The sequence below is a fragment of the Drosophila yakuba genome, chromosome 2R, assembly GCF_016746365.2.
Source record: "Drosophila yakuba strain Tai18E2 chromosome 2R, Prin_Dyak_Tai18E2_2.1, whole genome shotgun sequence".
In the NCBI taxonomy this organism is placed as follows: Eukaryota; Metazoa; Arthropoda; class Insecta; order Diptera; family Drosophilidae; genus Drosophila; species Drosophila yakuba.
The window spans coordinates 6,473,659-6,491,182 of record NC_052528.2 but is presented as its reverse complement, the minus strand read 5'-3'; the positions used below and the strand labels follow the sequence as shown (position 1 = coordinate 6,491,182).

The following is a 17,524-nucleotide window of genomic DNA, read 5'->3' as shown; positions in this document are numbered from 1 at the left end:
ATGAAGCCTGTCAAATGCACTGCAAATGCTTTTGACTAAGTAAACACAATTCCGATTGAATAAAGCTGATTGGGCCGGGCCAGGCTGCTGGAATCAGCTGGAGTTACCAATTTAGTTTGGGGGGTAAGTAAATGACCGAGGCCAAGGCCAAGCTTAAGACAGTTAGGTGACGATTAACGGGGTGAGTGTGTTTACCTGATTAGATTCCTTGCCTAAAGGAAAACTTTTTGCAGAGATCTGGTGGCTAGAGTGCTGGGTAATGCGCAAAGTTTTTAGCAATGGCTCATCTCATTCTGTTTGTTGAGTTGAATTTTATAAATAAAATTTTTCTTTTAATTTCTGAAAGCTTTTTAATTAGTTTTCTTTTCCTGCATTAGCCTTAGAGTAATTTTTTCAGTTAATATATTATTCAACTAGGAGTCGAATGTTGCTTGATGTACATTAATGAATTCAATAGGTTATGAGCACTTAATATAATACTCATGAAAAACTCAAAACACCTCGCAGTTCATGAGCTTCGAACAGAATTGTGCTCATATAGGGTTAATACTGCCATCCTGTAACAAGTTCCAAGAGCAAAAGTCAAAGTCAGCGTCAGCTACCCACCGACAGGACCCCCGTTTCCCAGTCTTAGCCACAGCATCTGGGCCACCAGCAGTCAGCGCCAAATGGCCGCAATTTCTAATTAGAGTTATAAGTTTTCGCCCGACCCCCAGCCAGCCATGTATATGTACTTCACTACGCTGGGTGGAAGGAACGAACTGAAAGGAAATGGCGACTATATATATGCTACTTACATGCAACAATCATGTCGCCGTGCTCGGTGACCGTTTGGAAGGAGGGTGCCTCGCCAGAAACTTCGCACCGGAAGCGGCCCGCCGACTGCAGATTGACGTTGCGCAGCGTAACAATCGCGTCGCTCGAGTTGTGCAACTGCAATTAAAAACGAGAGCAGAAAATAACGGTCAGAAGTTGGGAAAATATCAGACGGGGCATTTTTATTTTTGGAAAATATTGCATGCTCTTTTCACAGCAATCTGCAGGATTGATAAATATTTACAACCTATCATACTGTTTAGGACAAACAAATGTTTTGGATTATACGTTGCTCTTATTATAAAGTTTTTAGCACAAACAAATTTGTAAAGTAATATTACAAAATATCGTCTAAGTAAAATAAAATAAAGGGTACCTAGAAATAGGGCAGAAGGAACGACTTTGTTGAATGGAGAGAAATTGTTGAATGATGGGGACGCAGGAGATGGCTGGTTAAAATTAATGTAACGAAAAGTGGGAAAAAGTTGCAGCTGCCCCGGACAAACCCCCTTTTCAATGTAGCTCTTGGCGTTGTCATTGGCAGTTTCAATACCATCAGCCAGAGGCGTTGGAGAAGGGGGCTTGCCGAGGGGCAGGGGCTCCTGCAGCCACTTTGGACATTAATGTAACGTAATTGCTTTTGAAAATTGCCGCAGCTTCGCTTGTTTTCAAGCTGGCCTTCTTTTTTCTTGCCCTTCTTGTTTTTTTCCGTAAATGCCTTTTAAATGTCCGAGATGTCCAAGCGCCTCCTGCTCCTTAGAATATAGAACTCCTCGAAGGGTCAGCGCTTAATGTCAGACCGAAAAAGGGTTAGGCAAATATTTCACTTGAACTTAAAGCCATTAAATCCGGGTCTAAATGTAAAAGAGGCTTTTGGTGTGGGATAAGAAGATCAGCTGCGTGTTGTTTAACCCCAGAATACAAGCCACCCACACCACCCACACTTTGTTATCTGGCCAAGCAGAAAAGTGCACTTTGTTATCTTTTATTGCGCATTCTTTGCCGGCCCTTACCCTCCTCCTCCACCGTGTTGTTTTAACCTAATTTATAGTTTACCACACAAACACACGGATATGCCAGAGAGTTGAGCCCAGGTAAACCGCACGTCTAAGTCCTAACTTGGCCGGAGTAACAGCCAACTATTGGCCAACTGCAATAAAACAAGGTAAAACAGCAGCAGAAGACCCCCTGCGCACACGTACATATATCTCCCCGCCGCAGTCACTCAAATCGATTATGCTAAAACAATATCCAGCAAATGGAGCTGGAGCACACACACCCGCTTCAATTGGTTATCGCTAACTGGCATCTTCTCTGAGTCCCATCGTACTCCTCCCCTCCGCAACATCAAAAAGTTTACCGCCGAGCGGCGAAAAGAACAGCGCACAGTGGGGTGCGCTGGTAAATTGAGTGCTTGAAATGATGTGCCTATTAAAAGGTGATAGGGGAATACGAGGGTCTCATTTAGTAAGTCGTGTAAACCTTAAAGTCCTGAAACGGGTGTTAATTAGAATACTGCGTTTAATAATATAAAGTTTATATAGTATATACATAAGTCACACTGGAATTCCAATTAATGTCACTCATTACATCTTTACTTTGTTCCCCCTAAAACATCAACAAATGTGGTTTGGTATCCAACCGCACTTCTACCGCAATATTTCTCGAATCCCACTGTAGTGGCGAGCGGAAATCGTTTAGTGGTAATGGGTAGCGTGGATCGCCGAGTGTGGAATTTTCTGCGGCGAGGGCAACGCGCTTTATGGACACTCCGTCGACCACGCCCTCTACCGGCAGCAAACGCAAAAGCGCAACTTGAAATATTTATTGCACTTAACGAGCGACAGGGTCGAACTGAGGGTTAGAGGGATGCATGCATGGGAAAGCAGATTTCACTTTTTCGGTGGCCAACTAGAGGAAAATGCGGGAAAATGTGAAATCCTATGGCAAGGAAAAGCGAGCGTGGCATGTCGAATGTAACCATCAACTGACTGCGATTGTCTGCTCACGTGCTTATCTGAAACTCGCTTTTCCAACCCCTGCACCCCTTCATCCCATTTCCCCCACAGCACTCCCTTCTCCGCTTTTCCAGGGGGCTTGGGGGCCTCTGTGGGTTAACGTCTAGTGCATTGTTACGTGCCAAAGTTTTAGTGGCTAAAATAACGGAGCAACGCCTGAAGAAGTGCCCTACACTCATTCTATTTTTGCGGTCGATTAAACAGTTCGATCTGCGAATGTTTTATCTAACTTGGCATATGTTTGACAAGCTATCTGTATCTGCTTCCAAAGCTCTTAACTTGGCTTCAAGCGTTTCACAAAGTTCCAGTGAAGTAGAATTCGTAATGCCTTGGACGAAGAATATTCAGGGCATATTAAACTAAAACTTTGTAATATTTCGAGAATGGCATGTACCTTTGATATATGTTATATGTTTTTAGTGTGCGAGTTTGACAGCATAAAGTACAGCATAATACGCAGAAAACTAAAGGTGAAGTTTTGGCATTGAAAAGTTTTTAAGCTACTATCGGGTGTTATGCACAATAATCTTAAATAACTAAGCTTAAGGCAGTATCTAAACATTTCTGTCATTTTAGTTTCGTGTTATTCGGTACTTTGAAAAGTCTGCTTTTTTAGAGCTGTCTACTCTTATTACAAAATTAGTTTAAAAATGTTTATTTCTTGTTTTGTAAATATATTTATAAATTATTTTTTTTCCTGTTTTTATTTCTAGACCAAGCAGAGGCCCAGTTTCCTTCCTTGGTATTCAAACCAAATCTAAGTGTAGAACTGATTTTGTCCTTTATTTCTTCCCTCACAGTTTTCGCACTGAAGACTCCGCATTGTCTACTGAGACAAGGACTTCTATACTTTCCTCTTACCAAATCACCTTTGCCACAGCACAAACATTTCCCAACCATTGCGCAAAAAATAGATGCGGTGTACACTCGAAAAAGTTTTAATAAAAACAGAAAATAAAGGTAAAGAAGAGGGGAATAATGTGTTTTTTCAAGAATATTAATACGTACTGAAAACAAAAAAAGAAATGTAAATATGAAAAATAACCCCGTGTTAATTAATTATTTTGAGTATATGATACTAGTCTTTTTGTCCATGTGAGGAAACAGAACTTTTGCAAAGAGAGAAAGGAGAAAAGCTGGCCCACTGCATTGCAATCCATTGTTCTTTCGGCAGCTACCACAAAAGTATGCAACGCTGTTTGTAATGTTTAGTTTTAGTAGGACACCAACACCAACACCAGCATCAATAGCAAAAGAAACAGAAACTTTGTTTAGTTCGCTTCCCCAGTAATAATAGGATATACTCGTATACGCGGTACTCACATCGACGTTAACACCAGGCAGCAGGAACGTTTGGGCAGGCGGCATGTCCCTTGGCACATAGCGGTAGAACTCGTTGCCATCCTTGTACCATTTCACGGAGTAGAGGGCCTCGCCATCCAGATCGTACAGGCACTCCAGCTGCGCCGCGGTACCCTTAATCACGTACATCGGAATGCGAACCTCGGTCAGTCTCAGCCCAGCAACGTGGAAATCTGCGTTAAAATGAATGAAAGAAAGAAGAGTAAACGAATTAAGGCGGAGTTCAACCAAGTATTGGAACGAGGTTCCGGGTATATTGGCACGAGTGAGGTATATGTTAAATATGGTTTAAAATATCAATTTGGTGAATGCTTATCGGAAACAAAACTTAATGACATGCTATTTGTATATTTCAATTGACAGTGATTTTTATACCGCATATTCCTAATTAAATGCCCCCTAAGAGAGCGTATCTCAATGATATGCCTTCTGCAAGAGTACATCTGTGAAAAACTTAATGGATTTTTGAACAAATCGGTATAAGTGAAGCTTTTAAATATGTTTTTTCAGGTGCTTAAAGACTTTAATTGACGGTGGGATGCAAACGAAGGACGCTTGATTGATTTATGTAGCTGGAAATTTTTAATTAATTACCAAAGTTTGTTTTCACTGGAGCCCGTGTCAGCTGACCAGCAAAATGACCGATGGACTTCCCCCGAACCCTTTGGTGCATAATGTATACTTTATATAATTTATAAAAAACATTTTACCCATTTTATCGGAAACTCTTTTTTCGTTCAATTTGTTAAAGTGCTTTGTACGAGAGTGGTTATGTGCTGTAAATTATATTATACATATTAATAAGTCAATGAGTTGACAGGAATTGATGTTTTGCTAGGGCGGCATGATTGAGGTACATTCATTCATATAAAGTTGGGCGGGGCGTAATACTTCTGGGTCTCACTGTGGTTTTTTCCACATCGCCCGACGACTTATTTCGGGTCTTGTAGCATTTTATGGCAAACTTGTTTATTGTCAATATTGACAATGATACAAATTCACTCTCTCACTCACTGTGGGTGGGGCAGAGATACATAGTGTAGGAATGTATGAGACATGTACACACTCACGCCCACCCACTCTCTTTGGCGGGTCGGACATTATTACAGCACCCGAGGCAGACTTTTCCAGCCCACAGTTTTCCCTTCCCTTCTCTCCAATCGTTGCACATTACAAGTGTAATAAAATGTGAGAGGATATTATTGTCCACACAGGCAAGGGAAAGCGAAGACCCTCACTTGTCCATATCAATCTCAATGACAACATCTGTATCTGTATCTATATCCTTATCTTTATCTATATCCATGGCTAGGACTGGCAATTGTTGTCGCTTCAGATGAGTTGCCTTGAGTTGAGTGCAACGTCATGTCCAGTCGAGAATATAAGCACTTTTCGAGATAAAATATGATGAGAGACACTTTGACAACAAGTTTTGCACTGATTTTCAATTAATTTATGGATAAGCTATTCAAACTGATTGAATTAGAGTGCAAGAAATAGGATTAAAGTGCCAAATAGGAAAAGGAAAGGTAAAAGGTCAACACAAATATCATCTTCAATAAAGCAAAGAATTGCATCCATTCCAGAAACGGTATCTTCTTTTCCGTTTCTGGAATAAGTTAAGTTATTAAAACTATACAAATATTAAAATGGTATATCATTTAATGTGTTAATGGTTTACATTTCAGCTTGGTAATATAATTATTATTATTATGTAAATGTTCATCTAAAAGCATCTAACATAAATTGGCTTCCATTAAAGAAGAAAACCAAACAAACAAGCTTGCCAATGAACATAAGTGGCGAAACTGTCAGGATATTCAAAGTCGAGTATGTACGGCAATATATAGAAAATATGTACATGTAACCATGGAAATGCACATACAAACACCCATAAGTGTGAGAATACCGAGTACTTAAAGCAGCCACTTGCAGCAAGTACTTTGCCACAATTTGCAGGAAAAGTTGCAACAAATGACACTCAGCTTGGAGGAAAAAGAGCGGCAACCCGAAGGAGAAATGGATGCAGGACCAAAGGACATTAATGAGACTGCACGGGTAAAGTTTTCAGAAGAGATTCTCTACGCAAGCACCATGTCCTCTATGAGAAATAAACTCCTTTGGCGCACTAGCTGGCCAGCATCCAAAACAAAGAAAAATTCGCATGAGGAAAAGGTAAAATAAATACAGAAGCGCAGAATAAACAGAAAAACTTTTTATTTGATTTTCCAGGGAATTTAGGTTACAAGCTCCCCACCTCCGTACTCTACTCTCATTAATTCTGCTTAAGAATCAAACAGCAATTGGAACTGTGCACAATAGCAGTGGCATTGCCAAAAATGTACTACAGTCATGTCCATAGAAAAAATAAATACCATAAAGCGTATATATTTTTGAAATGTAAACAAAAAATAAAATGCTTTTTTGTAGATTCTTTAGGGTAGAATTAAAATTTAATTACCATTCATTGGTAGTTTTCTAAGAGGCTTTGAAATAAATTCCAATACGTTTAGTCAAGACCACATATTTCCTCCTTAGAAATATAATGATATTTTGGATAATATCAACTTGTGGTAAGTCTTAGTATACTAGGAGGTTCTACTGTAACCATCAGAAGGAGCATGCGAACAGCTGATGCATCAATAAAGGCAGCAGCAGTTTCAGCAAAAGTTTCGCTTTTAGGTAATTTCAGTAACTTTGTCATTTGGGCGCCTTGACACGCTCACCAACACACTTAATATACGCTCACACAGACACACCCATACACACACATCACGTGCAGAATGTCAACAGGGCACACAATAGCTGTTCTCGCATCCTTTGGTTCTTGCCGGAGTTGAAGTTCGGGTTTGAGTGAAATTAATATGCTCAGGCTGCGACCTTTGCCAAGTCAAAAATCAATTTCCCGTTCACACACACTTTCAAAAAATATCCAACCCACAAATAGCATTTTGCAAGATATGTTCAATATTTCCTTGTTATATAAGGTATTAAATATATTAAATGACAATTAAAAATGTTGAAGTAACTTCATGGCACTGCATGGAGATTGTGAATTCCCCGTAAGTCGCTCAATATAACATTTTTGACTGTGCATTGGCTTGGGGAAAAGTGAATTTCGTTCACTTTTGCTGCTGCTGCCTTTTCTTCTGTCAACTTTTTCTGTGGGCGACAAAAGTTTCCTTTCATACTTCATTGGGGTTAAGTGATTAAATTTGCAAAGGACACAAAATTACCCAGAAATATTCGAATACGAGGTAACTAAGAGAGGGTGCGAACGCCAAATGGGGAATAGGAAGAAGGGAAAACTTTTTCACATATGAAACGAAAATACATGCGGCATCTGCCTCCTCTCACATGAATCCTTTCCCAATATTATAGGATTCCACGCGTGCTTAGTTCCTAACAAGTTGAAACTTTGGTGGGAAACGGTTTCAGTCTGCTCGGTAAATGGTTCTGGGAGTAAGGTAAAAGATCGATATTAACGTTTAAGAATCTAGTCCAGTAAAGGAATAAATGCAAGAGATAACTAAATCGTAAATAAGTTAATTACTATTTTAGTGTACACTGTTTATCAAAGGCTTCTTTATCTGCTTTCTTATTTACCGAAATAAACGATCCTGCCCACTGTGGATGTTAATAGGCGACAAATCATGTTCGATTCCGTTTCGCCTGTGGGAACGCTCTCAAAAATGTCCGAAGCTCATCTGTTGCTGCAGCGCCCCCTGGCGGTGCTTGTTTAAGCTGTCATCGGTGTCGTAGGTCCTGAATTTTTGCGTGGTGGGCGGGGAGCTTCACTGCTTGGGGCAGGTCCCTGTATCCGTATCGTTACACTATTGCCGGACATCTTTAATCTTTGGCAAAAAGTTAGCCTCGTTAGGGAGTTGGCCTTTTTCTAAGGTCGAGCCGCTTTTTCCTCATATTTGTCTGCTTTTCCCAGGCTTTTCTGGTCTCCCCGCTTCCTATCTCCTAGCCTGCAGGATACCTCTCGTTTTTTGGGACCTCGGGGCCGGTTCAGGCTTAATATCCGCTGCCAACGCCATTGTTGTTGCTGCTCTTTGGTTTATTAGTAGTTCGTGCCAGGACACCAACGATGCCAGAACGCCAGGATACCAGTAGATGAACAAGGCCGCCAGCCGAAGCTGTTTGCCTATGTAAATGTCTTCACATGACTCGGGACTCGGGACTATGGAGCATCCTCATCCGCATTCTCATCCTGCGAGCCAGAACAAACAATGGCAGTGCGTGTGCATGGTCCTGCTCGACTCCTTCGGCTTGCCCACTGTGGCCAGTGCCCGAGGTAGCAATATTTGCTTTCTCCGCTCTCATCATTTGCATATAATGGCTCTGTAAAAGTTCATAAGGATCTGGCCAGGATAGGGCGTTCGGGGATAAGGGGCGATGCCTGCAATTCGATTGCGGAATTTAATAAAAACCCGTTGCAGGCTATGCATTCCCTGGGATTGAAAAATAGCACAGTAGAAGCTCTGCCATAGCGAGAATGATGATGATCTAAGCTAGCTGAGCCAAACTGAATTGAGAAAGAGTTGAAAGGAAACCAGCCATTTTTACAGCACAAACATTTTGACCAGCTCAGATTCTGAGTAAGCCAAGCTATCTGTTTCTGGACGCCCATCCCTTTGGGATGGGCAAATATTCGCGATTCCCGTTTCGCCTGACTTTAATGTGCCAAGCCGAGGGGCGGCAACTGGCTTGGGGCGTGCCAGGCAGCGCAACAATTACTTCAGCCCTCCCCGGGGCAACATCAAAAACAGGGTGCGACTGGGGGAAGAACGGCTGAGCGGAAAATTGTATGGAAAATGAAAAGAAAACAAGGCGAAATGATGATTAGGGAAGGGGACTGGGCAACTGGACCCGGAAGTGGGATTGGGATTCCGCAGGGCCTCGGTGCAAATGGAGGTTAAACTGGACCGTGACTGTAGGGCCCCCATTCCACCGTGTATTCCCCCTGCCCCTCGGCTGCATAAATATTAAATTGCTGAGACAATAAGATAAGAATACGGCCGGACTTGATTAGGGCCAGGGAATAAAAGAAAAGGGGCGTGCCATTCTGTATCCATAATTTGGGAGGAGGGGTGGCTTTTAAATTTGTGTGCAATTTTGCTGGCCTGCGATTTTTGCAGTTCATCGAAGGGCAGAACCACAGTAACCCTAATTGGCACTGGATTCCATTTACTAGGGTGTGTTGATTTGTTTAATTATAATAAAATTTTCGCTAAGACAACCATTTTTCTTATTTCTCAATTTCTCATTTGCATTTACATTTTTCGTTTTCATTTTTCCTGTTATGCATATTAATTTTCCGTTGTACTACCTTTTGTATTTCCTTATCTAAGCCAAGCTTTTTACTCACTATTTGCTTCTTACGAGAAATACAATCTTAAGTTTTCTATGCCATTTATATTTTTTGGGTATCGGTATCCCCGTTCCCTATCATACTTTTATGGGCATCATCCTCCGTGAATCTCAATAAACCCAGCACATGGACAATCTATATATCCGTGCCTTTGTCCATATTTATCGATAAACCATGATTTACGCTCATTATTTGCTTTACCCATCCACACACAGACAGTAAGGACGAGTCTATGTGCGAATGTGTTGGTGCTAAGCAATTTTCCCACACATCAATGCCAATGGCAACTGAATGAGTAGAAGCAACTGAATCAACAAGGGGTACAACAACTGAAACGGCCAGCAGGGGCGTCATTTGAGTAACGCCATTATATTCATTAGCAACACACACAATCGCACTTCGATACACTGCAAAAACTCTAAGAATGAGTTTAGATTTAATACACTAAGTATCCAAGAATCTGAGAACATGTAATCATTTAATGCATAGTACCTATTAATGGTAATGCAACTAAGAGAGGTGTTTTTTTTTACAACCTTTTCTTTCACTGCAGCCAGAGTCTCAGTAACCAAATTGTTGCTATTGTCATGCATTGCACATTCCTCTTTCTGTATGCCATTTTAGCTTCCCTTCCGCTGAAGCGATTATATTTATACATGTGTGTGTGTGAGCTGGTTTTTCCTTTCTTTGGCTGTGTTTATTTTGGGGCCCCTCTACCTCCCCCTCCCCATCACCAACCGCCATCACCATCACCGAATTTTCCATCTATCCTTCTCAGTTGCTCAGTTGCTGAAGTTTGTTTGCTCCACTGTGTTTTCCTTTTGTTGCTGCTGTTGTTGTGTTATTTTCGCTGACTGGCGTCAGTAATTTGCTCCTTATTGAGATGTTTGTTTATTTACCGAGCAATTTGTATTCATTGTGCGGCTCAAAGGGCGCGGGGGAGGGTATCAGGGGCCCTGTATCCCCCAAGTTTACGATGTGCTTCGGTGTTGGCCTTGGTAAGTTATAGTTTCCGCAACTCATTTGGCCGCTTCAGTTGGCTGGAATTGATTTTTATGCCGCCATCAGCTGGTCGGCTGTCCATTGGCGTTCCTTTGGCCAATTTAATTGTTTATTTTCGTGGTTTTCTCTCTGCGGAGAGAAAGATTAAGCCTGCCCATTAGCTTAGCTGAGTTAATTTATTTGCAATTAGTGGGATTTTTTGCAGGCCCTCAAAGGTTGAGCATTTGGTGTGGTGTGCTGCCTTCAAATCTGTTCCAGGGACTTATAAGTAGTTGGCTCAAACTCATGATAACCATCTTTTTTGCCACCCCAACTCCTTTTAATTTATATACAAATGAGCTCTGGGGCTTAAGCTAAGCCAAAAGTTTTCACTTGAAATTGTCCAACAAAAATGGTTGCAACTCTATGTAATATGCAATTCGCATAATACAACACCCGAAACTTTTGCTGCACTTGAACTTTGGGCGTTGTGTGAAAGGGACAGCTAGAGGGTGGCCGAAGGAGAGGGGTATAAAGGTGTGGAGCGAGGGGGCAGAGTTGCACACGTCGCCTCTGGTCTGAAACTGAAACATTTTGCTAATGGAGCTTAAAATTTATGTAAGCTATTGTCGAGCTCTAGCCCGGCATAGCCCCAGTGCCACTCCCTTTCGCCAACCGTCCATGTCATGCATGCATAAGTGCAGTGGTGCAGTGAAGGGGTGGTGTTCGAAGGGGGTCAGCAAAAACATATTGCATACTTTTGTGCATGCAAGCTGAAAATTAAAAGCGCTTACGTTGGCACAAAAACAGGAGGGAAAAGCCAAAGAACAGGATGAAACCGAATAACGACAAACGAGAAGCAAATGAAACGAATATGCGTAGCCAATGCACAGCCCCCAGTTTCCCACCCTCTTGCCGGAAAATGAATCTGTCTGGAAATGCGATTTCCCACTACCAACCGCTATTCTCCATCATTAAGGAAACCGCAGTGACTGCGAAAAAAGGAATTTATAATTCGCGGTTATTAATGACGGGCTCCAAGTCAAGCCATAGGGAATTACAGTAATAGCTCGCTATCTAAATCGCTAAAAAATTACTTTGTTTTGTCTGTGTTATTATGGATAAGATATTGATAACTTTATAAATTCCTAATTATGTAACTTAGCTTAACAAGCCTTTTAGTTTTGAATTTAATTAAAAAAGAACAGCAAATAAAAGACTAAAAACAATTATAATTTGTTATTAACATTTCTTTTTGGTTGTAGGATTATATCTGTTATAATGAGGGTATGCAGCAATCTAAAAAAGAAAACCGAGAAAAGGGGAAACAGACTTATAGCAGCTTTTGACTTTCGTTTGCTTCACTGGCATTATTTGTTGTTCTTACGACTTTTGGCACGAACTGCAGCTGTTGGAGCTGATGATACTGATGCTGATGACGATGACGATGCTGACGATAATGTCCCCGATTTGCCACATGAATACAAATACAACGAAGCAGCCGTGGAGACACTGAGCTCACCCCATATCTCTCTATAGGGACAGGAATAATTTAGTGCTTTGGTGGATAAATGTTTCAGTTAAAATTTAGCAATTCGTTGCAGAGTCAAGTGAAAAACCAAGGGAGTATGAGTGTGGAGGGCAGCAGCCCGAAACCAGGAAAATTGCTGCATTTTTTATCCCGCTCTTCCACTCAAACGTACAAACAATCGGAGCTGGAATCACACACATACAATGGATGGCCGTAGTTATCCCTTCATTCCTCTTTTTTTTCGCTACTTCGAGTAATTACTCTCCGGATCCTGCTTAAGCCATTTGTTTGACTTGACATTTATCAGGATATCGCCTGCTCCCTCACTAAAATGCACAAAAATGTTGTATCTTATTTCAGTGGAGAGTGGAATTAAAGGAGAAAACCGAAAAAGAGCAACAATTATTAATCTATAGGAATCGCCTATCTGGCAGTTCGAAATTGGTCGAACACTGTCCAACATTATGTGACAAAAAGTTCGGTAGAAATTGCCCAATTCAAAGCACCTAATACAAGTAATACAAGGTAATTAGCGAACATATTATTTAATCGTAATTTATTTACAACTTTAGATACTATCGTCTTAATATCGATTTCAACTTTGTTGTTCACTAGACTCAATTCACTAATTGAACTAGATGGGACTTGAATTCCTGTTGCTCAGTGTAAGGGCAGGGCATTTGCGGTAACCTCAAGGCCCTCAGATAGCCATCAGGATTCGGGAAATCGAAGGCGGGGACATCGAGGAAGTGCGTCTTGTCGCTGGCTGCTTATTGAGGCTTAGATCCGATTTGCCAAAAGACAAGCCGCCCATGAAATTGTTTGTTTATTGAAAAATGATTATAAGGGGAGCCACAAAAGGACACAACCGGCGAAGGAGGGGGTTTTACCAAAAGGAGGATTTGTGAAAGAGCCACAGACAAGAAACCGATACCAAAACAGAGAACAAAGGCAACAGTAGCAGGAGTCACAGCAACAACAAGCAATGGCTACAGTGAGCGAATAAAAGTCATGCAAGAGCAGTTTGAAGTAACTAATTCGGTTTAACAATTTTGCAAAGTATTTACATAATATTGCAAATATATTTTAATTATTATTTTCCTGCAGATATCAAGAAATATGTAAAACATTATATATATTTTGACATACGATGATTAAGTTCAGTTTGAAAAGGTTAAAATATTGTGTGAGAATTATTCTTAAGCGGGAAAAATGCTTAATTTAGTTTTTAATAACGAAGAATGCTAAATTTAGTTAGTTCAAATTTCTTGCAGTGCACGATGTCGGTGGCTGGCAAGCGATGCGATTAAGCGATAACCCGACAGCGAACCTTAAGCCGCCAAATGGTCTGTGAATGTTGGAATGCTGCCCAAGTCACCGATTTCCGAGCCCCCTCGATTCCCAGCCCTGCGATTGCTTGGCTGTGGGCTTTTGTCGGCTTTTGGGGCCCATTATCATTTTTGAAATCAATCTGTTTACAAGGCATAAAAGTGTATGCCTACAGACGTATGTATATTTCAGTCTCTCTCTCTTGCTTTTTGATTGTATTCTGATTGCTTTGTCGCTGTTTGAAAAATCGCTTGTTGATTTTTCCATTTCGTCCTTAGAATCTTTCTCTCCATTCCATTTTTCCGTTTCTGCCCACTTTATCTGTGGCACTATAAATTTGTTTTTATTTTCAGCTGATGAGTGCTTTATGTGTGTGCGTGCTGGTGAGAGTATCTGTGCGAATGAGTCGAGTGCTTGTGCCACAAAAGGCGGCGACTGTTGCTGTTTGTGTGCATTGATTGAGTGCATTGAGTTGTTGAAGTTTGTTGCCAACAGTTTTCCCCGACCGTGCCTCAGCCCCTTGCCCCTTATAAACAACTGCTGGCCAAAAAAGTTTTCTGCCTTTTTGCGGTTTTGTGATATGGCCAACAAACAAAAGCACGCACAAATAGAAAAAAACAGAAATCGAGAAAAGTGGGAAAAAATGTTGACAACAGATTGCATTGGTCTATGTTTAAATGGTTCAAAAAGGCTACAAAAGCAGGGTAGGAAAAAGCGTGGGCGAAAAAAGAAGGCTGCGCGGAAAAAGAAGTGGAGAAATTTCTGCCTGTTGAACAGGGACTTGTATATAAGTTCCCCAACAAACACACAAATGTTTTTTTTGCCTAACAATGATATATAAACACAAATAAGTGATCAGATAAAAAAAATATTAATGGAATTATCAAAACAACTATAAGTGCTTAAAGAAAGAAAAATATTTTTGAATTTAAAAGTATTAACAGTGAATGAATGCAATTGCGCAAATGGAATTTAATATTTATTAATCCTATGCAAACTTTGTTTATTATTAAATTATAGAATCTTAATTATATTTCTTAAAACAGTAAACATGTGTACTCTTTTGCTCATTGTAAAAATCATACTTAATTTTAAAGGCGTTAGAAAAATGTTCAAAGGGAAATCCTGTTTTGTGTTTTACAACTATTTATTGTGTTCAAACAGGTATAAATTGATTTTTTTTTCAGAGAAAAAACGTAGAGATAACGCACAAACTGTGCTTAAAACACAACCAATGTCATAAGGCACAAAGGTCACACCTAATTGCACCGCCTCTATCCCAAACACCACCACAATTTGCATCAGAAGTTCAAAAGTCATGAAAAGGAAAGCCCTTAAGGGAAGAGACTGTCGGACATTAAGGAAAATGCGGCACCAAGAGTCTACGATTACCGCAACCCAACCCTGAGCTCCACACCGCCGACTCACTTTGTCCTCTTGAAATGACAGTTACTCACCTCCTGACTAATTGTATTAGATAAATTGTGAAACCTTAATCATGTGGACGCCTCCATCTTTACTTGGCTTTCATCCAATACCCCCGATGGCTGTCATCAAGAAACTGCAGTGGGAAATATATGTATATGTGGCTAAGTACGCTGTGTATGGGAAAAGGGAGGAAACAGGCTGAGTGACATTGCTCCCCTGAGTTCTTTTGGCTGGAAATTTGCCGTGTGCATTGAAAATTATACGACTTCGGGGCCCATCCATCCCATTCTTTGGAAAAGTAATCTTCATTTTATGCTTTTGGCTATGGGTGAATACTATTAGATTTCACTGTTCGGTTTTCAATATGCACATAAAATAAAAACCTTTATTGTTAGTAAATGAAAAATTATATGATATGATGGTATGCTGCAAAATACGAAACAGGTTTTGATTGACACAACAAATCCAGTTAAAGGGTATCAAAAGATTCACATTGTATAACTTATTTCCCCAGACCTCTTCGCTTTAAGCTTGTCTCGGCTTTATATTGCAGTCGTCTTGCCTTTGTCTTTGGTCCCATTTTCCACCTGCCCGCTGCCACGCCCCCTGCTCCTTTCCACCCATGCTGTGGGCTTTATTCAATTTCAAGTTTCACTTTACTGCTCTCTTCTCCCCATTTCTTTTTTGTTTTGTTCTGGGTTTGTCTTTTCCTGTTTTATATTTAACTTCTCGGTTTACCTTTTTTCTTATTTAATTAATTTCACTGTCTGTGTGTGTGAGTGGGCGCTGAGTGGTTCTGTGTGGGTCTGTGTGGGTGGCAGTGTGTTGGACATGGCCAAAAGCCCTTTGGCCTATGACTGAGAATCCGTGCTGCGGGACAAATAATGAATTGTGAATGGTAGCGCAACCGTTATTTCTCACTGTCGCTCTGCTGCGTCCCCTTTTTGTTTGCTCTTAAATATTTTTACTGTGCATAGTTGGTAATTATAACTTTCTTCTTCACTCTTAAACATGCGATTTAATTTTAATTATGAAATAATATTATCATAAAATCGTATGCAAATTTGAGTTCGTTTTTGTTTGTTCAAAACTACCCTCATTTATCATTAATCGTCAGTAGTTCCGCTTGTGGGTATTCAAGTTTATCAAATGTTACTGCAAAAATACCATAAATTATGCAAATTTTTAATAAGCATCAGGGGAAGGATTATGTGAGGTGGGAGAAACCCTTTTCTCTGCCAATTAGAGAGTGTCTCAAGGCTTCCAGCTGTCGCAGCTGTGTGGCAGTCGACATCCGCCCACCATTTTGGGCCCACAATTAAAACATAAAAGTCACTCATACGTCATCTAGGCCGCCTGCCCATCAGTCTACTTTCTGTGTGCTTGTGTGGGTGTGTTTTGTGAGCGTTTATGGCATTTGTGCACAGCAGGAGTCCCGCTGATACGCCACCCCCTTTTCCGGTCCGCCCCCAACCGTAAACTGCGGTTACAGGCGTAACAAAAATTGTTGCCTACTTTTGTGGGCAGCGCAACGTGGAAAATATTCTAACGTAAAACGCAACAAGCGTCGAATGCAAATAAAAGGGAGAGGAATGTCACACAACATAATTTATGGGCGTTTGTCCCGCTCAAATATTCGCTAACATTTTATTTGGCACATCAAATGAGAAGAAATTTATGTATGTACATGAGCAATATTAGAGTTAAAAATAAATGTTTTTTTGTGTTTAGCTCGCATTACTGTTCAATTGGTGGCATTTTAATTAACCTTTGAATTATTTATGCATCTAATTGTTAGCAATTGATGCAATTGTTATTTGTTAATCTTTAACTGAAAATGCGTAGTTTAAATGGGAAGTTTAAAAAATCGATGTGTCGAAATGGGTGTTTGTCTGAATGTAGAATAAATTATTAGGTCGTAGAATACCAAGCGAGCACTTGACATTACAATTTATTGGGAATTTGACAATTTTTAGTGTTTTTTCTCTTTCATTATTGTTGTTAACAATAAAACTTAGACGTAATTTGGTTTTCGTTTAAAACTCCGTTCGCCATGCTTAAATTTATTATTATATTTGAATTAAATTTGTGTGTAAGACAACTAATTAATTAACACCAAACATATTTTTGTGATTAGATAGATATCGGGGTTTTTTTTATTTAATCTGGATCTATTTTGTGCAGCTTAAATATATATTATTAAATTTTATTATTGCCGTCTCAGAGCAATTTCAATTATCCATTTGGGTTTTGTGGGTTTTTAATGCATAATTTATACTCCATTCCCATGGTGCCTGTCCCACATTACGATATTTTATTTATATGCCAGAATTTTTCCCCATTTTTGTTTGCCTTGCTGTAATAGCAGCACACGCATGTCCCTCTTTCCGTTTTTTAACCCCTCACCACTTTTGTTTGCTTTGCCTTACAACGAAATATAATTTGCGCATTTCTCCTCCGTCTCGCACCGTTTTTTTTTTTGCTTCTGGAGGAGCGACAACTTCTTTCACTTCCGCTATGCGACGGCACTTTTCCTTGGGAAATGGAGAGAGGTGCAGTGTGTGTTTTACTATGTAAATGTGTGAAATTGCTACGCGCCGTATGAAAATTCCCACATGAGGCGCCACACGAGACTCGGCAGTACGTTCCCTTTCGCTCGCTCTGTTTGCCTTTTGTTATTAT

At 40.3% G+C, this 17,524-nt stretch overlaps 1 protein-coding gene and 2 long non-coding RNA genes across 4 annotated transcripts in view; 2 read left to right on the top strand and 1 right to left on the bottom strand.

Annotated features, from left to right (window-relative positions):
• LOC6529478 overlaps window positions 1–17,524 on the bottom strand; it is a 71,520-nt gene that overhangs the window by 4,818 nt on the left and 49,178 nt on the right. For both annotated transcript variants that reach the window (XM_015196884.3, XM_002090444.4), the window contains exons 3-4: window positions 4,158–4,369; window positions 798–933 (exon numbers count right to left, since the gene is read on the bottom strand). In XM_015196884.3, coding sequence (XP_015052370.1) covers window positions 798–933; window positions 4,158–4,369 — 348 coding nt within the window. The remainder of the gene's footprint in view (window positions 1–797; window positions 934–4,157; window positions 4,370–17,524) is intronic.
• On the top strand, window positions 2,579–4,159 carry LOC120320977. Its single transcript, XR_005560505.2, has 3 exons — window positions 2,579–3,502; window positions 3,635–3,861; window positions 3,917–4,159. It is a non-coding gene; the product is annotated as an uncharacterized LOC120320977 (long non-coding RNA).
• On the top strand, window positions 4,365–5,019 carry LOC120320978. The gene is made up of 2 exons (XR_005560506.1): window positions 4,365–4,466; window positions 4,707–5,019. It is a non-coding gene; the product is annotated as an uncharacterized LOC120320978 (long non-coding RNA).